Raw genomic sequence first — 17,477 nt, forward strand, 5'->3', positions numbered from 1 at the left:
TAAAGTCACATGGGCACAGATACTCTGAAGTATCTTGGTAGTTTTCAAAAATATGGATGGAAGTTACAAAACCAGTAGAAGAGCCTCAAATCTCTTCTCTGTACTTTACAAGGCTCTCCATTACCCCAGAGGCATTTAATTTTAAAAATTAAACAGGAATCTATTTGTACAGTCAGTTTAAACTCTAAGATGCCCCAAAATTGCTAGAGATTTTAAAACTACCAGAAGAATGCAGCAAAGAGCTCATTCAGCCCACCACAGCCCCTGGACTGTGTGTAGGGCTGTCCCTCTGGAGCACACAGGAACCTGTTGCTCCAACCACAGTGCCTGGAATGTGTCCCAGTGACACCCCTTGGCAGCACTGGAGGGGCTCACTGGTCTGTCGTTCTCAGAGGGCAGCTCCCTGCCCCACACCAAACTGTGGTATTTTATCAAGGTATTTATGGGCATTGTGAGCTGAGCTAAACAGCAGCTTCTTCTCTGTCCTTTAGAGGCAGCTCTCTTGTTCAGTCCTCTCCATTTCACCTCACAAGAAACAAAGCCTGGAAAAACCCAGCCTAGCTCAAAACCAGTTGATCAACAATACCTAGACAGTGCAGGAGATCCCCACTCCAGAATGCTTCCTCTTTGCTGTCTTTCTTCATCTTCCTTTTCACTGTTGGAAAACCCCACAGCAATGAAAAGGAAGAGCTCTGTTTGTCAAGGTCCATATCCACACTTGACTAGCACTCCTGGTAAAAAATCATGACACTTTGATTTTTTTTTTATTTAATTCTAATCATGTTAGTCATCTGCATCTTAATGTCAAAAAAAAAAAAAAAAAAGTCTCATTATCAGGTGAAATAATTTAATAGCTTGGTGAAAGAGGGAAAAAAGTACCGTTTTTTCATGTTTCCTTAAAAAGCCATAATTTTTTGCAGTTGATGCTTTTATAATTCAAACACATTAATATCTGCAATCTTAATGCATTGTATTGATTTTTTTTATATTTGACATATATGAATTTTTAATCAAACTAGAATAAGGTTCTGGCACAAATAAAAATATCCACCATTCCTATTGAAGTAGAATATTTATCAACCTGTCAAAAGTCTTCAACTCATAAACCTTTGGAAAGGCAAACTTAAAAACCAAAGCACCCTCTTCAAACCCAGAAACTGGAAAGATATTGAACAACAAAAAAGGCCCAAAGTCATACTGGGCATTCTTCAGTAGAAAAGGAAAATCCATGTGTTTCAAATCTACATTTGGCAATTTAATATCTTTCCTTACTGGAGGAAGAGGTCCATCTGGAAAAATTGTGAAATGCAATCAAGTAGCTATGTTTATAACTTAAGGACATGAAAAAAAGCCAAACCCAACAAAACAACCAACACTTTTTCAATTTTAAATACATATAAAAGCCAGAGGTCTCTATTTCTATGGTTACCTTCTCATAGACTCTTACTTTAAAAAGCTACCAAAAAAAAAAAAAAAAAAACAACAACCCAACATGTAGATGATGACATTTTAGCACCAAGATTTATAACACATGTTTTTGTAAATTCAACCATTAAAGTATAAAATGCTCTTAAATTTTTATCTTGTAGATTAAAGTAATTTTAGGACTCACAAGTGCACGGATCTGTGATGCAAAATAACCAGTTTTTAAAGTCCTTCAAAATGTGGCAATGTTTTTTCTCTCCACAGACTATTGGCATTCAGTTTCAGTCAGAATGAAATATTATGACAAATATAAACACTTGCAAACAGATTTCATTTTAAGGGAAAACTAGGACAGTCCATAAAGGGGTCATTTACTTCCTGAAAATGTGAAAATGTCTCCTATGAGGTTGATGAGAAAAAAAATCCATGCCTCAAAGGAGGAATTTGCTGTCTGGGTAAATAACTCTGGCAAAAAGATGATCTACTATAAATTCAATTTCAGGAGTGTGAAAGACTAGGCATCTTCATAATAAAGGAAATTATGCACCCGTTTCTATTACCTGTGTATTCCCTGCAGCACTGCTCTGTTGTTTTAAGTGTTTAAATCACATTGGTGCTGCAGCAGTAAAAAAAAGCAGTAAAGGAGAGCTGAAATAGCACTGCTTATTCCTGCAGGAACAAGGCAGCTTTGTTCCCAAGCTGCCACCAGAAACTGTGGCAGGGCTGCTCTTGCACAGAAGCCCCAAGAGCACCAGGCAATAGGTCAGGACACAACCAGGGGCTGCAGTGAAGAGCTGTGACCCTCTGAGGGCAGGTGAGGAGAGGGTGTTATGAAGTGAAATGTTACAATGGTCTAGACAGCACCTAAAAGGCAGGAAGTGTTATACCATCCAACCTGGGTATTTAAATTTTCATCACCACAAGTTAACTCTTCTGACAAGAGACCCTATCTCTTTTGCTCACTTTAAAGGACAGCTGGCTGCTGGGCATCGAGTTCCTGAAGAACGGGAAAAGCATGAAACAAAAATACATCTCTTTTAATAATTCCTCTGTGATTCCATAGTTCTGCAATGAAATATTCCACCACAATTTTTCAAAACTCAGGTAAGAGCCTCCCCATATTTCAAAAATGGCCACCAACACTATTTTAGAATAAGTGATCAGCAAAAACCCAACTGGGGGAAAAAAAAATTCCAAACATACAAAGAAACTTCTATCAAACTGCCCTGCGGGATCACATTATGGAAATTGGAGAAAATAGTGACAATTTACAGTTCAGTGCCTTGAATCTTTCGAGGCTTACTTGATTCTGCTTCAGTGTGGACACCAGTTTCTGTAAAGTGATGTTTTCCTCTTCCAGCTCAGTGTAGTCCTGCAGCAGTCTCGCCTCTCGAAACTTGTACTCTCGAATCTCGTCTTTCATTCGTATCCTCTGCAGTTCCACCATTTCGTTATTCTGACACGAGATAACACAAGTACATTACAATTCACACACAGCCACTTTAATGCTGAACACTGCCTTCAGAAAAGGCCAAACAGAAATTAATCCTGAAATAGAAATGATTTAACAGTGCACCATCAAAACACCATCACTTATTAATTTGAGGGCAAGCAATCATTTCAGGTGGGTGCTGGCAATGCAGAAATGAGAGCGTCTCATAGATAGAGAAGCCTGATTAAAACAGTTTCAAGATTAGAGGCTTATTGAAATGGAAACCCTGGAAAGGCTGTACCATATTTCACTAGTTTCATTGCTCTACAATAGAGCAGAATTTTAATAAACTTACCACCTGTTTTCCACAGCAGGATGCATTTTACATTCATACAGAAAAGCAGTGAGCACTGACATCTGTTCTCCAAAGACATCTGCTAGGGAGCAAGGTGCACTCACATTTGCATCTGCAGGCACTAGAGAGGCTCACAGGCAGGCACAGGGTGGGAAGCACTTGTTAAAAGCCTGACAAACGCCTGGTTGTGCTGAGCAGGATCACTCCCAGCACTCCAGAACACACAAGGTCACCATTTTATTTTTCCCATTAGCACATACAGTGCCCAGACAGCCTTATGAGAGAGAACATGAGGGATCAGTTTCACCAAAAATCGATTCTGTCAGATTCCAGCTCTAAGTTTGACATTAAGGGTGAGGTTATTCTGGAAAGACTCTGCTGGCATAACCACGATGTAAAAGGCACTACAGGAAGGTGGAGTTAACACACAGCTGGAAGAGAACAGAGAGCAATACAGCTGGTTGGGAGGAACAACCTCCTGCCCTGCTTTGAAGAAAAGCCTGCATTTGTCTGATTAAGAGAAATGGGCATGGTCAATCACATCTCCTTTCCTGCAGGACGATCCTGAGCATTGCCACAGCACCTGGTGGAGACACCTTACTGATGGGGCAGAGCCCTCTCACTGTAGGGATGCCAGAGAGAGCACACCTGGGAAGCCGTAATGAGTTTCTGTAAAATATTCCTGTGTGGAGTGGGGGCAATCACTGGACTGATAGATACCTGAAAAAAAGTCAAAATGTTTAAGCGGAAATTGTAGTCAGGGAGCTCTAATCAATCTGCACCACTCACTCTGTGGTACATGAAGGATAAAACCCCACATTCTGAATTAAGGAAAAACAGAACTTCACTTAGCATCTTGGTTAAATAATTACAAACCCCTGGAAAATAACTTTACAAAGCATGAAACAAACAAAAAAAAAATTGATGCAAGACTTGACAAAAGAGTTTTTAAAAAGGAAAAGTTTTTGTTAGAGAAAACTAAAAACCATCACCCTCCTCCTAGCAGCCTAGCAGCTAATTAAGAAGTAAAGAAACAACCTGATTTCTGAACTGAAAACAACTGAAAAGATTCCCAGCAGAAGAGAGCATTAGAAAAATGCAAATATTCCTGCATCCATCACTGCCTAATAAACCTCTGAACAAATTATAAGAGCAACACCACATGATTTCAAAAGGTGAAGACATTTTATACCCCCAGGCTGCCTTTATACCTTTTCTTTCTGCCAGCACAGCCCCATTCCCAGCTATGGCAGTGTGTGCCACTCTGAGCCAGTATGGAGACAACACCAAATGTACAACTCCACTGTGTCAAGGGTAAATGAAGCTGCTCTGCAACTCTCCCAGTGTCTGAGGATGACCAGCCCAGGGAATGAGCTGGCTGGCGTCCATCCCACACTGCCAGGAGCCCTGGGAGAGGGAGCATCCTGACAGGATCCCAGAAGAGCTCAGTGAGCCATTCCCAGAGGCGCTGCCCGCACCTCACTGGGGTGAGACCACCAGCAGCAGCAGCCAGGACAGACCTGCTCATGATCCAAACTGCCTTTGCCATCAGCACTGCTGAGGGAAAGGAGGGTCTCCCCAAAAAGCCAGGCTGGATGGGGCCTTGAGCACCCTGCTCTAGCAGAAGGTGTCTTTGTTCATGGTGGGGGTCTTGGAACTATGCAATCTTTGAGGTCCTTTTTAACTCAATCCACTTTCTGACTCTGTGATTCTGAAAGGGAAGAATGAAAAAGGTGGCCAGAAATGGAGGACATGAGCAAGGAATTTTTACAGAATCCTGATATAGTAGTTCCGTGATAGACTACAAGGCAGGGTAGCTTGAAAAAGCCATGAAAATTAATACTTGTAAGATAAAAGTACTCCTTTGTCTCTCCTGTCATTGCAAACTGCAACAAGAAAACATGAGCTATCACCTTGCTGGAGTGCACCACCATTTCTTTAAAAGAGATACCACATTTCTTCACCATTTATAACTGCTGCTTCCTAAGTAATCTTGGAGATATAAACAGAACCATGTATCATTCTCCTCTTCTTACACACAGAGAAATTCTTTCTGCAGTGCAGCCTCTATTTGTCCTTGCTCATGGCATTTCATCGAGGAAGAAACAGCAGGAAAAAGGAAGACTTGCCTGTTGGAGCATCCCATGTGCCATGTTCTGCCCAAACACTGCCTGCCACATTTCCCATGGCCAGGGCCAAGGCCTCTACTGGAAGCGGTCCCTTTGCTCTGACACAGGGGAAAAACCAACTCAGCACATTATAGAACAGGGCATCACCTTTGCAAAGCAATATAAAATGTGTGTTTTGTCACTGGAAACACCCAGGAGTAATTCTCCATGCTTCAGATCTCCCTTCCTACTTGCAAACATCTGCATTATGCTGGCAAACACCCAGCTGCAAAGCACTCCAGTGCTCTCTATGCTTGCCAGGAAAGGCAGTGATTCCACTCCACAGGTCTAAAACCCAGCGTTTCTGAGGTATACGAGTGAGTAGCCACAGGACATGTTTTCTAGAAATAAACTAGTCCTGAACCTATTAAAAAAATTCATGTTGAGTTTATTCTCTTTTACTGTTGATATGAAGGATATATTCATTTTCATCAAATGCTTTGATTAAATATATTAGCTTCTCACAATCCCATTGTTATTTTGAACAATTCAAAATACTCATTTATGAAGCAAAACATCTGCAGTTATAGAGGAGAGATCTTGCTGTACTGATACAATGGCAAGAAGAAGCAAATTTTTTATTTGGTGGACATGTATGAAAAGAATATCAGAGGACTTAAAAACACAAGGCAAAAGGATTTTGGCAGCAGGGCTGTTATCTACATGAGCCACTAGAGGACAATGTAACCCAAATTATTAGCAAAGTAATTAATTATTAAACTTTGCTACTCATCAAGCACTGAACTTGCAGGGCAAAGCAATTGAGCCAGATGCTTTTACTAGAGCACTGCCTCAGGACTTTTTACATTCCCAGAGAGAAATCCCCCCATGAACTATGTACTGGGTCTGCAAAAGCCAAATTAATCCAAGAGGTGGAGCTGATGACACATGAGAAAAGTTTTAATGGCTGAAAATTATTTTCGATCCCAGCCACCAGCTCAACACGGTGCAACAGCTTTAATGGATTGGTGCCAAAGAAGGAGGAAAAGGCCTCTCAGTGAAACTATAGAAAACAAGAGAGTCCTTGTCAGCAATGCATCTCATTATACATGAGCACTAATTGTGGAAGATGTCAGCCCCACAGCACCTCTAATGAACGTACACATCACAGAGCAGACCATGGCAAATGAAAAACAGGAGGCTCAGTCTGTTCAGGTCACCTATTTACTGGTATTTAGATATATTTTCAAAATTCCAATAAATGAAAAGTGAAAGACACCTCTAGGTTTTGCAGAGGCAAGAACCACGTCTGTATACTACCAGCCATCAATCCTGACAGGCCTCTGAGTATCAGTGGACTATTAAATAATACAAGTTTGTACTTCTTAGCAAATTAAACATAATACATGCTCAGAGAATATTAAATAACAGAAGTTTGTAATTCTTAGTAAATTAAATGTACTATATATTCATACGTTGTTCATTTTTTATTCAGCCTAGACTTTCAAAATGCTTTATTTCATATTCCACATACAGAACACGTTGTATTAATCATGTGTGGATGTGGATACACTGCAATACATTGTGTAATATCAAATAACTGCAAGTGAGAAGCTACTTTAAAACGAAGGAATGGAAATGGCTAATGTTGAATACCATGAAAAAAAAAATACAATTTTCAAGTCAGAACACTCCCAAGTGCTGCCCTAGGAAGCCAGTGTTGTGCTCCTGTGGCCTATCAATCCACCTAAAAAAACCAAACAGGGCAAGGAAGTGACCCCTAAAGCTGAGTACTCTCATCTCCAAGGTGAGAAGTGAATTCCAATGGCTTCTGGTTTCCTGAACTGTGAAAAAATAGACTGAATTTCTTGGGAAAGCAGCAGCCTTTTTTTTTCTTTTGTTTTTTGAAGCCTTTTTTTTTAAATGAATGCATTCCCATTAACTATTTTGGTGTCATCCCCCCCCAAGCTGGAGTACATAAAGGACTTTTTTTTTGTCTACTGCTTTTTATATCCCCCAAAAAAATGTGGAACTAATGGTTGGGCTCTTTCCATCCACTCTGTTCAAACAAATGTTCATTAAGAGATTTCATGTCCTTACTGCAGTAAAACATACTATTTTTCACACTGAAAAACAGCCTTATAAAACATAAATTAATTATACGCCCTGAACTACTCAGACTAAATCCTTACTTATATGTTGGAACATGCAAGCCATAGCATGATACTGTACATAACTTTTTAATTTTCATAAGCCACAAGAGAGCAAGAGAACAATGGTATATGGTATACACCAAAACTGTACACTTCCAATTTAATAGCATTGTTTTCTAGCTGATGCAGGATAAAACCCCATTCGGTCTGATGACAGTTTTATTGCACTAGTAGAAAATTGAATATAAGAGAAAGTTTATGCTCAGCCTAATATCCATGATCTTATGTGTTTGTTGACAAGTCTCACTGTAAATTTGTGTGCCATGTTTACTTTATTCTGCAGAGGAAAATAAAAGATGTATTTTTTATGAAGAACAGCAATGCTGATAGAAAATTCAATTTAACAGGGGTTGAGAGAAGAGAGAATGAAAGAGGCAATTGAAGAGTAAAAACATTCTCCTTTTTTGTCATCAAGTGTTTTAAGTCCCCAAAGTCCTGTACACTAGCCTTGACGTTTCCTTCCCTCATATACAGGAATACTCAATTTGAACTGAAAGAATGGCATTTTCCATGCTTCCAGGTATATTTAAAAACATTAAGGGATTTTGTGGATGACCTAAAGTGACCTTATCTGACCCTTTTACAGAATTTGCACCCCAATCCTCCTGATTCGTACATGCAGATGTCCAGCTAAGCAGGGCTGGACGATCTCTTACAGAACTAATACACAGATACAGAACTAATACATAGGTATCTTTATACCCCAAAATAAATTATTTCAAAGACATCTATCTTCATGGCTGTAAGAAGTCTGCATACTCCTTTTTAACCTGATTTTTTCCAGTCTCGTCCTTCAAAAAGCTTCATTCAGGTGGCTTTGTTAGACTTTGTGATATTGTATCTGCTCTAAGCAGCTGTATTGGCATCCTACTTTAAGAACACAAATTCATCTCCTATTGTCCAGACCCAGAAATCAATAACTTTTGAAATTATGTACAATTCTGACATTCCTTGGCTTTAGATATATCACTCATTGTCTAAAAACCAGGAAACAATAAATGCTATTGTCCACAAGATATTTTTGAAAATGTATCCGTGGCATAGCATAAGTACTTACAATCTTTCCCTTCTGAAAGGGAATGAATGTGGAAGAATTCTTACAGAATGACAGCACTATCAAAGAGAAGGATGAAAAAAAGCCATATGTTTGTTGGCTATAGCATACAGATTAGAAGGCAGATTATGATAACGTATGTTTCAAGTTCCTTCACCAGCAACAGATCTCAAATAAAGCATTTACAATACATCTAATAATTTAATAATCTGAAATGTTCAGTGCATTTAATTGGAATAGCTAAATCTAAAGAACTAAGGTGAATTTGTATCAAGGGCAATTAAATGGCCCATTTATGTACTTATCACAGGTTTGAAACCCATCATAATTAACATTGTAAATCCTGCCCCATATAAATCCCTACAAAGTAGCTATTTTATTGACTTTCATGTATAATTATATAGAAAAAGATAGAACTAAGCAATGCTCTGGTGGTTCAGGTATTAAATTTTTCTGCTCAGTATCATTGCCACATAATATTACGATGACTTCTTTATAAGACTGTATGAACCACAAATCTCTAATCGTACATATAATCTGAAAAATAATGGTTTGCTTTGACTGCATTTATAGTAATTAACACATTACTATTAGTGCATTAATTATACATAAATTATCTCTTACTGTATTAATTATACTTATTTATAATTAATATCAGCTCTGTAACAGACACTGCTATAATAGTCTTCATTCCTTCAAAGAACGAGAAACTTCACCAAATTAAACTTTATTAAAAGAGTGTGAGAGAAAATTCAGACTCCAGGGTTATAGCACTGTTCAGTTAATATGATTTTTCTACATCTCTGTGGTATGGCTTAATGCATGAACATATGATCATGAGGAGGACATTGTGGATGCTATGTGAGCATCCAGACAGGTCCTCCTGCAATTCCCACCTGATGTACTTGTCTTAGGATAAACCACATGGCCTGTCATGGATGGCAAGGGAGAGAGGGTGCTGGAGGAGGTAGGATGCACATGAAGACCAAAGACCTGACAAGATCATGTTCCATCACCATCACATCAAGCACTGCCAAGGCCACTGCTAAACCACATCCATAAGAGCAACATTCACAGATCTTTTCATTACCTCCAGCATTTGTGACTCAACCACTTCCCTAAGCAGCATGTTCCCATGCTTGACAACCCTTTTGGTGAAGAAATTTTTTCCTAATATCTAATCTAAACTGGTGCAACTTGAGGCCATTTCTTCTTTTCCTATTAATCTTTACTTGGGAGATGAGCCTGAACCTCACCTGGCTACAGCCTCCTTTCAGGTAGTTCTGGAGAGCACGAGGCTCCTTTTCTTCAGGTCTGCACTCTCTGAAGCAGGGGTTGTTGCCCACTCCACATCACCTTACAGCAGGATGTGTAGTAGTATAAAAATACCAAACCTAAATTGCTCTGGGGCTTTTTGGGTGAATCTGGGGCATTTTGGACTGAATGGATTTTTTTTCCCCAGTTATAACCTTTCCTATTATGTTGTCACTTTCTATATACAATTTAAGAAGCCAACAGCGGTGATTCTACATGACAATGCCTCAAGGCAGAGTTTTTGATCGAGAAGCTGCACAGGCTTTTTCAAGCTCATCAAGAGGCCAAGAGCTGGTTTTAAAGCCTAACTGATCACTTAGGAGAAGCATCTGCCAGTTACATGTAACTCTTTGAGAGGCCATCTGTCAGGTCCGAAATGCCAAATTTCCTTCCCGACCCAAAAGGGGCACTGGCTAACCAACAAAAGAAAAGTTGTGCTAACAGGGTGTGGGGCTGTGATCAGCTTAAACTCATCAGTCCCACAGCTGCTGTTCCAGGCCCTGACCCTCCCTTGGGCCAGTGCTACCTTCCACATCACCAGCTAGATGAAGGGCAGCAAGCCACTCCAGAAAACAAACAAAGATAGTTTAATGGGGCTTATACTCCCTGACTTTGCTGACAGGCTGGATACACGGGCACTGGTACTAGCAGGAGGTAGGGAATAGGAAAACATGTCATGTCTAATTTGGGCATGCTTGCTGCTCAGCAACAACTGTATGACCTGTACCAAGTTCCAGAGGTGGAAACCCAGCCCTATTGATATAAATTATAAAATTAACTATAGCCTTCAGCAGGACTAAGATCTCACTGTATGCACTGAAACGTTGAGGAGCCAGTAAAGTGAATGCCTGAAGGTGGAAAGGAAGAAAGAGAAAAAACACCAAAACACCCAAATAAGAGGGGTGAGCTCTACTATTTTAGGCTTATATTATGCTTGGCTGGTATGGAAAAATACATCCCTGTTCATTAGCTTTCACATTGCTTTCTTGTATCTTTCCCTAACTTTTGTTGTCAGGATGGTCTCAGAGTTCCTGTGGTAACCTGTCTCCAGGTGTGAGAAACAAGGCTCACTCTTTAAAATTTTTAAAAGCTTAATAAGGGATAAAGGGGACAACAAACAGCATGCTGGGTGCTTGGCAACTACCAGAGGCACATGAGTTAGCTCAAAACAATTTTCTTACACATTTTTTCATTACATTGGTTTAACGCATATTCATGCAGATTATACATATTCAAACATCTTTTGAGATAATATGTTCTGGGAATTCTTTTGCTTGGTTCAACCTTTGACTTGTTTTCTTAAAGTACATGCCATACTGTAGGTGAATTTTATATATTTTACTTCTTCATGAGGCCCTGTTCTGTGATTTGACAGTTCTTGATAACCAGAGGGAAAGTGGTAAATTCCTCCTTGCATTCTTTCTTTCAATGTTTATTTTCCTGGCTCTTTTCAATGTTATCTTATCATACAGATAAGATACTCCTCAAGTACATTAAATCAACATTATCTAATTTATTCTTACCATTGTCCATTAGTTACACAAAAAAAAGCATTAGCTACTTCTGCAAAAGTTAACATTACAATGCACAACACATTGTCTCTATTTTAGTATTTTGCATAAGCCTAAACTATATGTTTATCACACTAATATATTGGCCACAAAAGCTAACTAATTATACTAAAGCAGTTAGAAGTGATTACAAACTGTACTATATCAAAACTATTGTGATTAATAATAATTTGCAAAAGCCAATACATAATAGCAAAAGCCAACAACTCCATAGTTATTCATAACACAGGCATTCTGGGCAGTGGCTCCACTGTCCCATGTTTCAGGCATAGAGCTATGCTCCTTGTAAGCTTTCTGTTCCCCATGTTCTTCTTCTTCTCTATATCATTCACATTCTCTGGACAGAGAGACATAATTCTGCCTCTCAGGAGAAGCACAGAGAGAAGAAGAGAAAACAATCTTTATCTCTGCTCCTTTGTTTTCCCCATGTGGAATGTGGTATGGAGATTGTTTACCTGAAGTGATTGCTGGATTGGATTCTGGTGAAGGTTGTTTGGGTTCAATGACCAATCAGATCCAGCTGTGGCTCGGACTCTCAGCAGAGAGTCACGAGTTTGTTAGTTAGGTAAGTAAGAAGTAACTATGTAGAATAGTGTAGTATCTCTTTAAATAGTACATTAGTGCAATATAGTATAGTTTTAATAAAGCAGATCCTTCAGCCTTCTGATCTGGAGCCAGACATCATCATTTCTTCCCTGCATATGGGGCCACCACATTTTTTACTATACTCCTCCTCAGGACTTGGAGCTATTTTAGTTACAGCTGGCTGCCAGCTCAATCCTACCTTCCCTCTCTCTACTCCTCACACCAGTAATCAACCCGTGCTGCTGAGGGATGCACGTGCCAGGTCAGGGCTCTCAGCTCTGCCTCCCCAACCTGCCCTGCCTTGTACTACCCAAGCTCGGCTTTTTCTAATTTCCACACCGAGCCAATCTTCGGTCTTGGGAACACCAGCTAGACACTGCAACATCCATGTCTGTGAGCAAGTGCCTCTGCTCTCCCCTGCTGTGGGCAGGCTGTGCTGCCGGACTGGGTGAGAGCACAGAAAGATGAGGGAGTTCACATGCAGACCCAGGGCTGGCCAGCAGTACCAATAAACCTGGTCCCTGGGTCAGTGCAGTTAAATTAGTAGAGGGCAGAGTTCAAATTAATCAGACATGTAACTAGTCCTGATCCTTAGCTTACCAAAGATCATAAAAGTAATAAAAAATGGATCTCAAAGGGGCCTCTGGGCAGAATCTAGTAGTCCATTTATCTTTCCCAGGATAAGAGCAACTACATCTATGCCATTCCTGATATCCATCTAATCTCTTGTTAAAGACTTCCAACAATCCCATCACCTTTCCCAGACACTTGCTTCCTGGCTTTTGCCATAGATCTATTTTGAATGTCAAATCTGAAGCAGAGTCTTCCACACTGAAAGACAAAACCAGTATTTCTTCTCCTACCCGCAGAAGGAAAGAAATGAATGCATCGGTTCCTCTCTGCAGGAGACTTCCTTATGCCCACTCTATCCATCTTCAGCCATCTCTCAGCCTCTTCAACCAGAAAAGCAGGTAAGAAATGAGGATTCCAGATAGTTCCCACTACAGAGCAAACTCTTTAGATGCCCTTGCATGACATGCAGGGAGATGGGCAATGAACTATAACAAGAAGTAGATATTGGAGGGGGAAAAAGAATATAAAACCCCAATTAACACAGTATTCCTTCACTGTTCCTTACACTGGAGGAGACATACATTGAAAGAAATAAGAGATCTTTAGTACTTTGTAGAAAGTGGAGTGAAAAAGTGGGTAAAGGAGATAAAAAAACCTCTTCACAGGTACAAATCTATTTCAAGGGGTCATCTGCTGGCACATTCTCTATTGTGCTGCAGAGGAGCCGCAAGAGCTCAACATCAAAGGAGCTCTGTAAGCTCGTACTCATAGCAGAGCGTCCCTCAACAAAATTATTCCTGCAGAGGTGTTTTAAAATCTCTGTGAATTGACACCCACCACCCTCCCAATGACAACAGGCTCTTTCAAGTTCCCCTTGAAAAATATCAATACAGTATAAAGGGTTGCTATGAAAAGAGGAACAACAAGAAAGTTAAACTTCACTAATTATTCTTCTCCAGATGGGCAGAGGCATGGCATCTTTAAACAAACACATCTAAGCCACAGAATTTAAATATAATTACATGGCCAAATCTGTCATTATTAACGGAGAGTACTTCCTCAAAGTCAGGAGCAATTGCAGTAATTAAAGTCCATGTAACATTACCCATCTGCTGCAAAAAGCAGCACAGCATTCTGCAGCCTATTTGACCTTGTGTGCAGAGCACCCACCCACCCCCACTAATTCTTCTGTGGCATGAACAGAAACATCAATTCAGAAACAGCAGATGATTAATATTAAAAAGATGAACATGGCTTGATGACTAATGGCTTTTTTTTTTCATCAGAGGCTTAGGGTTTTTATTTTAAAGCATATATTTGAATGACCTAGGTAGCAAATTAAGTCAAAGTACCTCATCTGTCTGTAAACCACAACTTTTAGGACTGAATTTTACACATCATTTTTACTCATTACAGCACACATGGTGATTCATGAATACAAATGCCCACATAAAAGGTTTGGTCAAGTAAATTGCACTGAAGGTTACTTGAATTTTTTTATGGTCAGTAAAAATACCTGTACTCAGGAAGTGTGGCTGTAACAGTGTAATACTCTTCACTGTTCAATATAAATTGGTTTGAAATCTGGTGTTGGCTTCTATAATCTGCCCTTTTTTTTATTCTAATACAGACCATAAATTTCACACACTTACTTTGTACAAATGTATATTTATATATATCTCACAATGAACAGTAATAATTTTCATGCTGACAGTTTTCTATCTTTTCCTTTAAAGGCTGCACAAACAAGATTCTTGCTGCTCAGCATGCAGGACAAATACAGATGTAATATATGCCATAAGAACACAGTGCAAGGATTGACTATTAATGCTGCAGTTCTCACACACATTATTGAAGCATGTTGCCTATGGCTGCACTGCCTTAAAATCAAATTATTCATTCGGGAATTGAATAAACACTGAGTATCATTAACTGCCTGCAACGCATCAAAATGGAAAAAAAAGCCATAAATTCTGTTATTTGCTCAGGGAGGAAAATATCAAGCAAGTTATGGGATTGTTTAGCTATGGGTATAAAAATTATGTTTAAATCTATTTTTTCTACTGTTGTGTTGCCCCTGAAAACCACTGCTGTTTTCCTGTCACCCTTTGTTTCTACTGGACTTTCACCCAGCTCACAATGGGTGTTAGTCTGACAGCTGAAGCCTTCTGCTAAAACAGATCAATGATACATTAATAAGATACAGATAAAAACTAACTGGGAACACACACAAAAAACCCCTGCAAGCAGCCCTTCAGAAATCTAAAGATAAATCCACCTAAAGCACTGATAATTTTCTATAAACACCTTGTGGCTTGAGGAGGACAGTGGCAAATACCAAGTAATCTTGATGATCATTATAGCACATGTGAGCAAAGGGACTCAGCAGCTCTGGGGGCTCAGCTGCAGCAAGAAAAGGAAGGACTTTTCTTGTCCTTGCTGAAGCTGTGCTCAAGGACCTTGATAAATGAAGAACTACTTGCTTTCCAGATTTATGGAAATCTAGAAAAACACATCCAAGTGAAAAGCGGAGGGGGAAACATTGAATTTCAAAGACATGTTCACCTGAGCCTCATCTATGGCAATATCAGTGTTTCCAACTTCTGAACTGAGCCCTCTCTCAAGCCTTCAAGCCCGCCAGTGACAGCTGGGTGAAATGGGGGTGCCAGACTGGCCCCGCTGGTGGCCCTGGCAGGCTCAGTGGCCTGGGGAGATGAGGGCAGTGTGACAGCTTGCCCATCCAGCCCTCAGCCATGCCCCCGAGGTGCAAGGGCACCCATGGATAACAGGGAAGTGCTGGACTGTAAATCTCCAGGTACTGCTCAGAAACTTCCTTGGCAGTGAAGGATCGCAGTTCAAAGACTTAATGGCTCCCTCTGCTTCCTACCCTCCCATTAGAACACTGCTGATTGATAGCTTAAGCTCCCTTTGTTTTTTTCTAACTTATTTTTAATATAAAACACAACAAAACATTAGAGGATGGCTCCAAATTCATCAGTGTTCTCTGACTGCTTAAAGCTCTCAATCATGGCCTCAACATGCCATCATTACTAATGAATTTCAGTATCAATTTCAGCAAATAGCTATTTAAATGCAAGTTTTTTAGTTCTGATTCTGTCATACACCCAATGGCCTGATACAGTTATACACTAAACTCAGTTATACACTAAAAAAAGTGCAGCAGAGTAATCAATCTAATAAAATGGCAGCCAACCTCAGGGAGAAAAAAACAACATCACACTTGAACCAGGTCAGAATTCAGACAAGCAACAGTAATAAGATGAAATTTATGAACTCCCCTTTGTTAACTAATCAATATATTCTATGTCATACCTACACAGCTGTGGAGTTTTGTCAGGTTTTTCATCACTGAAATACTGCTACCAGTGTCTATAGAGAAAACAATCCAGGCTGCAACAATTCCTTGGGCTCTTAATTATTATACTGAGGGTGAGTTTACCCAGCATATCAACCAGAGAACTGGCTTGTCATCTTACTGACCCTGTGTGCCTCCCTACAAATGTATGTATGGATCATGGGATGCACAGCACAACTGCACCATGCTCTCTGGGCAGGGTAATGTAGGACATTGCCAAATACAAGGGCAGAATGGGAAAAATCCCCCAAACAGAACTTCCAGTGTAATCACAGCTTTTGGAAGTGCATTACCTCTTGTTTAATAGTCTCTGCCTTTGATCACATCAGAACTTCCATAACATAGGTATTTTTTCTTCAGCCTGTACAGTACCTCTTGTGAAGGACAGAAACAACAAGGAGAAGAAATGAATCCTGCAGCCACATCTGTCTGTTCTTTGCCCTCATCCTCCCTTAGTTAATGGAGCCTCCTTAAGATCAAGTGGCCAAACTGCCCGAGTATAGGAAAATAAAGTGCTACCCATTTTAATGTTCCAAAGTAGGGTGGCCACTGTTTTGCAGCAGTTTGGTGTCTGCTACAGGAGTGCTGTAGCTGCAGCAAGCACAGGGAAGAAAGCTGAACTGCTCTAGGAAAAGCAAATTTCCATTATAAATCAGAGACATTGATTATGCACCTTAAGAGGTACCAAGTCAAAATCCCTGCATTTCCATAAAGTAAGGAATTCTTTTTGTGTGCAGTTCAAAGCTTCAAGATTAAGCTAAAAATCCATTTCTGGCCTCAGTCCTCAGAAAGTGGGAACCATCACTTTCCCTGTGGAGCTTTCCAGCCATCATCACTAAAAGGGAAGCTTTTGAAGACAGTTCTCACATAGCAACAAAAAGACAAGACATGAGCCTTTGAATCCTAAATTATTTCCCCCTATACTCTTGAGTCCCTCAGAGATCAGCTGAGATTCAGAAGCATCTAGACAGAATGAAGATGTGCTCTTGTTAATTGGCCCAGCACACTATGGTATCACAACCCCTTCTACCAGGACCATTTTTGTAAAGAAATGTAGCATAAAGCCTAAATATTTTCCTCAGTCCATCCCATTAAGGGATTGGTGCTGCTGTTCTTTCATTTTCTTTTTTCTCATTCTCTCAGGGAAGTGTTTGGGTGTCCCAGAGAAATTCCAGTAAATATTTTCTAAAATCTAAACATTGTACTAAAAGCTTTTCCTGCCCTGATTTGCTCTAAACTCAGTAATAAAAACCCACCACCCTAACATCTTTATCTTCGCACTAAAGACTGTCAAAATGTTTTGTTCTTTTGCCCCTCCAACCTTCACTTCTTATTTTTTCAACAGAGGCGTCAGTGTGCTGAACTTGCATCAAATGCTAATTTCCCCCCAATATCAGACATTTGGGTTAAACAGGGGTTTAATTAAAAACATACAAATAATGTTTAATAACTAAATTCAAATTTGCAAGGA

General features: G+C 39.9%; 1 protein-coding gene across 15 annotated transcripts in view; it reads right to left on the reverse strand.

The window, feature by feature from the left end:
• Positions 1 to 17,477, reverse strand: part of BICD1 (BICD cargo adaptor 1) — a 165,958-nt gene that overhangs the window by 46,871 nt on the left and 101,610 nt on the right. For all 15 annotated transcript variants that reach the window (XM_068190897.1, XM_068190898.1, XM_068190910.1 and 12 more), the window contains exon 3: positions 2,729 to 2,881. In XM_068190897.1, coding sequence (XP_068046998.1) covers positions 2,729 to 2,881 — 153 coding nt within the window. The remainder of the gene's footprint in view (positions 1 to 2,728; positions 2,882 to 17,477) is intronic.

Source organism: Anomalospiza imberbis, chromosome 5, assembly GCF_031753505.1.
Source record: "Anomalospiza imberbis isolate Cuckoo-Finch-1a 21T00152 chromosome 5, ASM3175350v1, whole genome shotgun sequence".
Lineage (NCBI taxonomy): Eukaryota > Metazoa > Chordata > Aves > Passeriformes > Viduidae > Anomalospiza > Anomalospiza imberbis.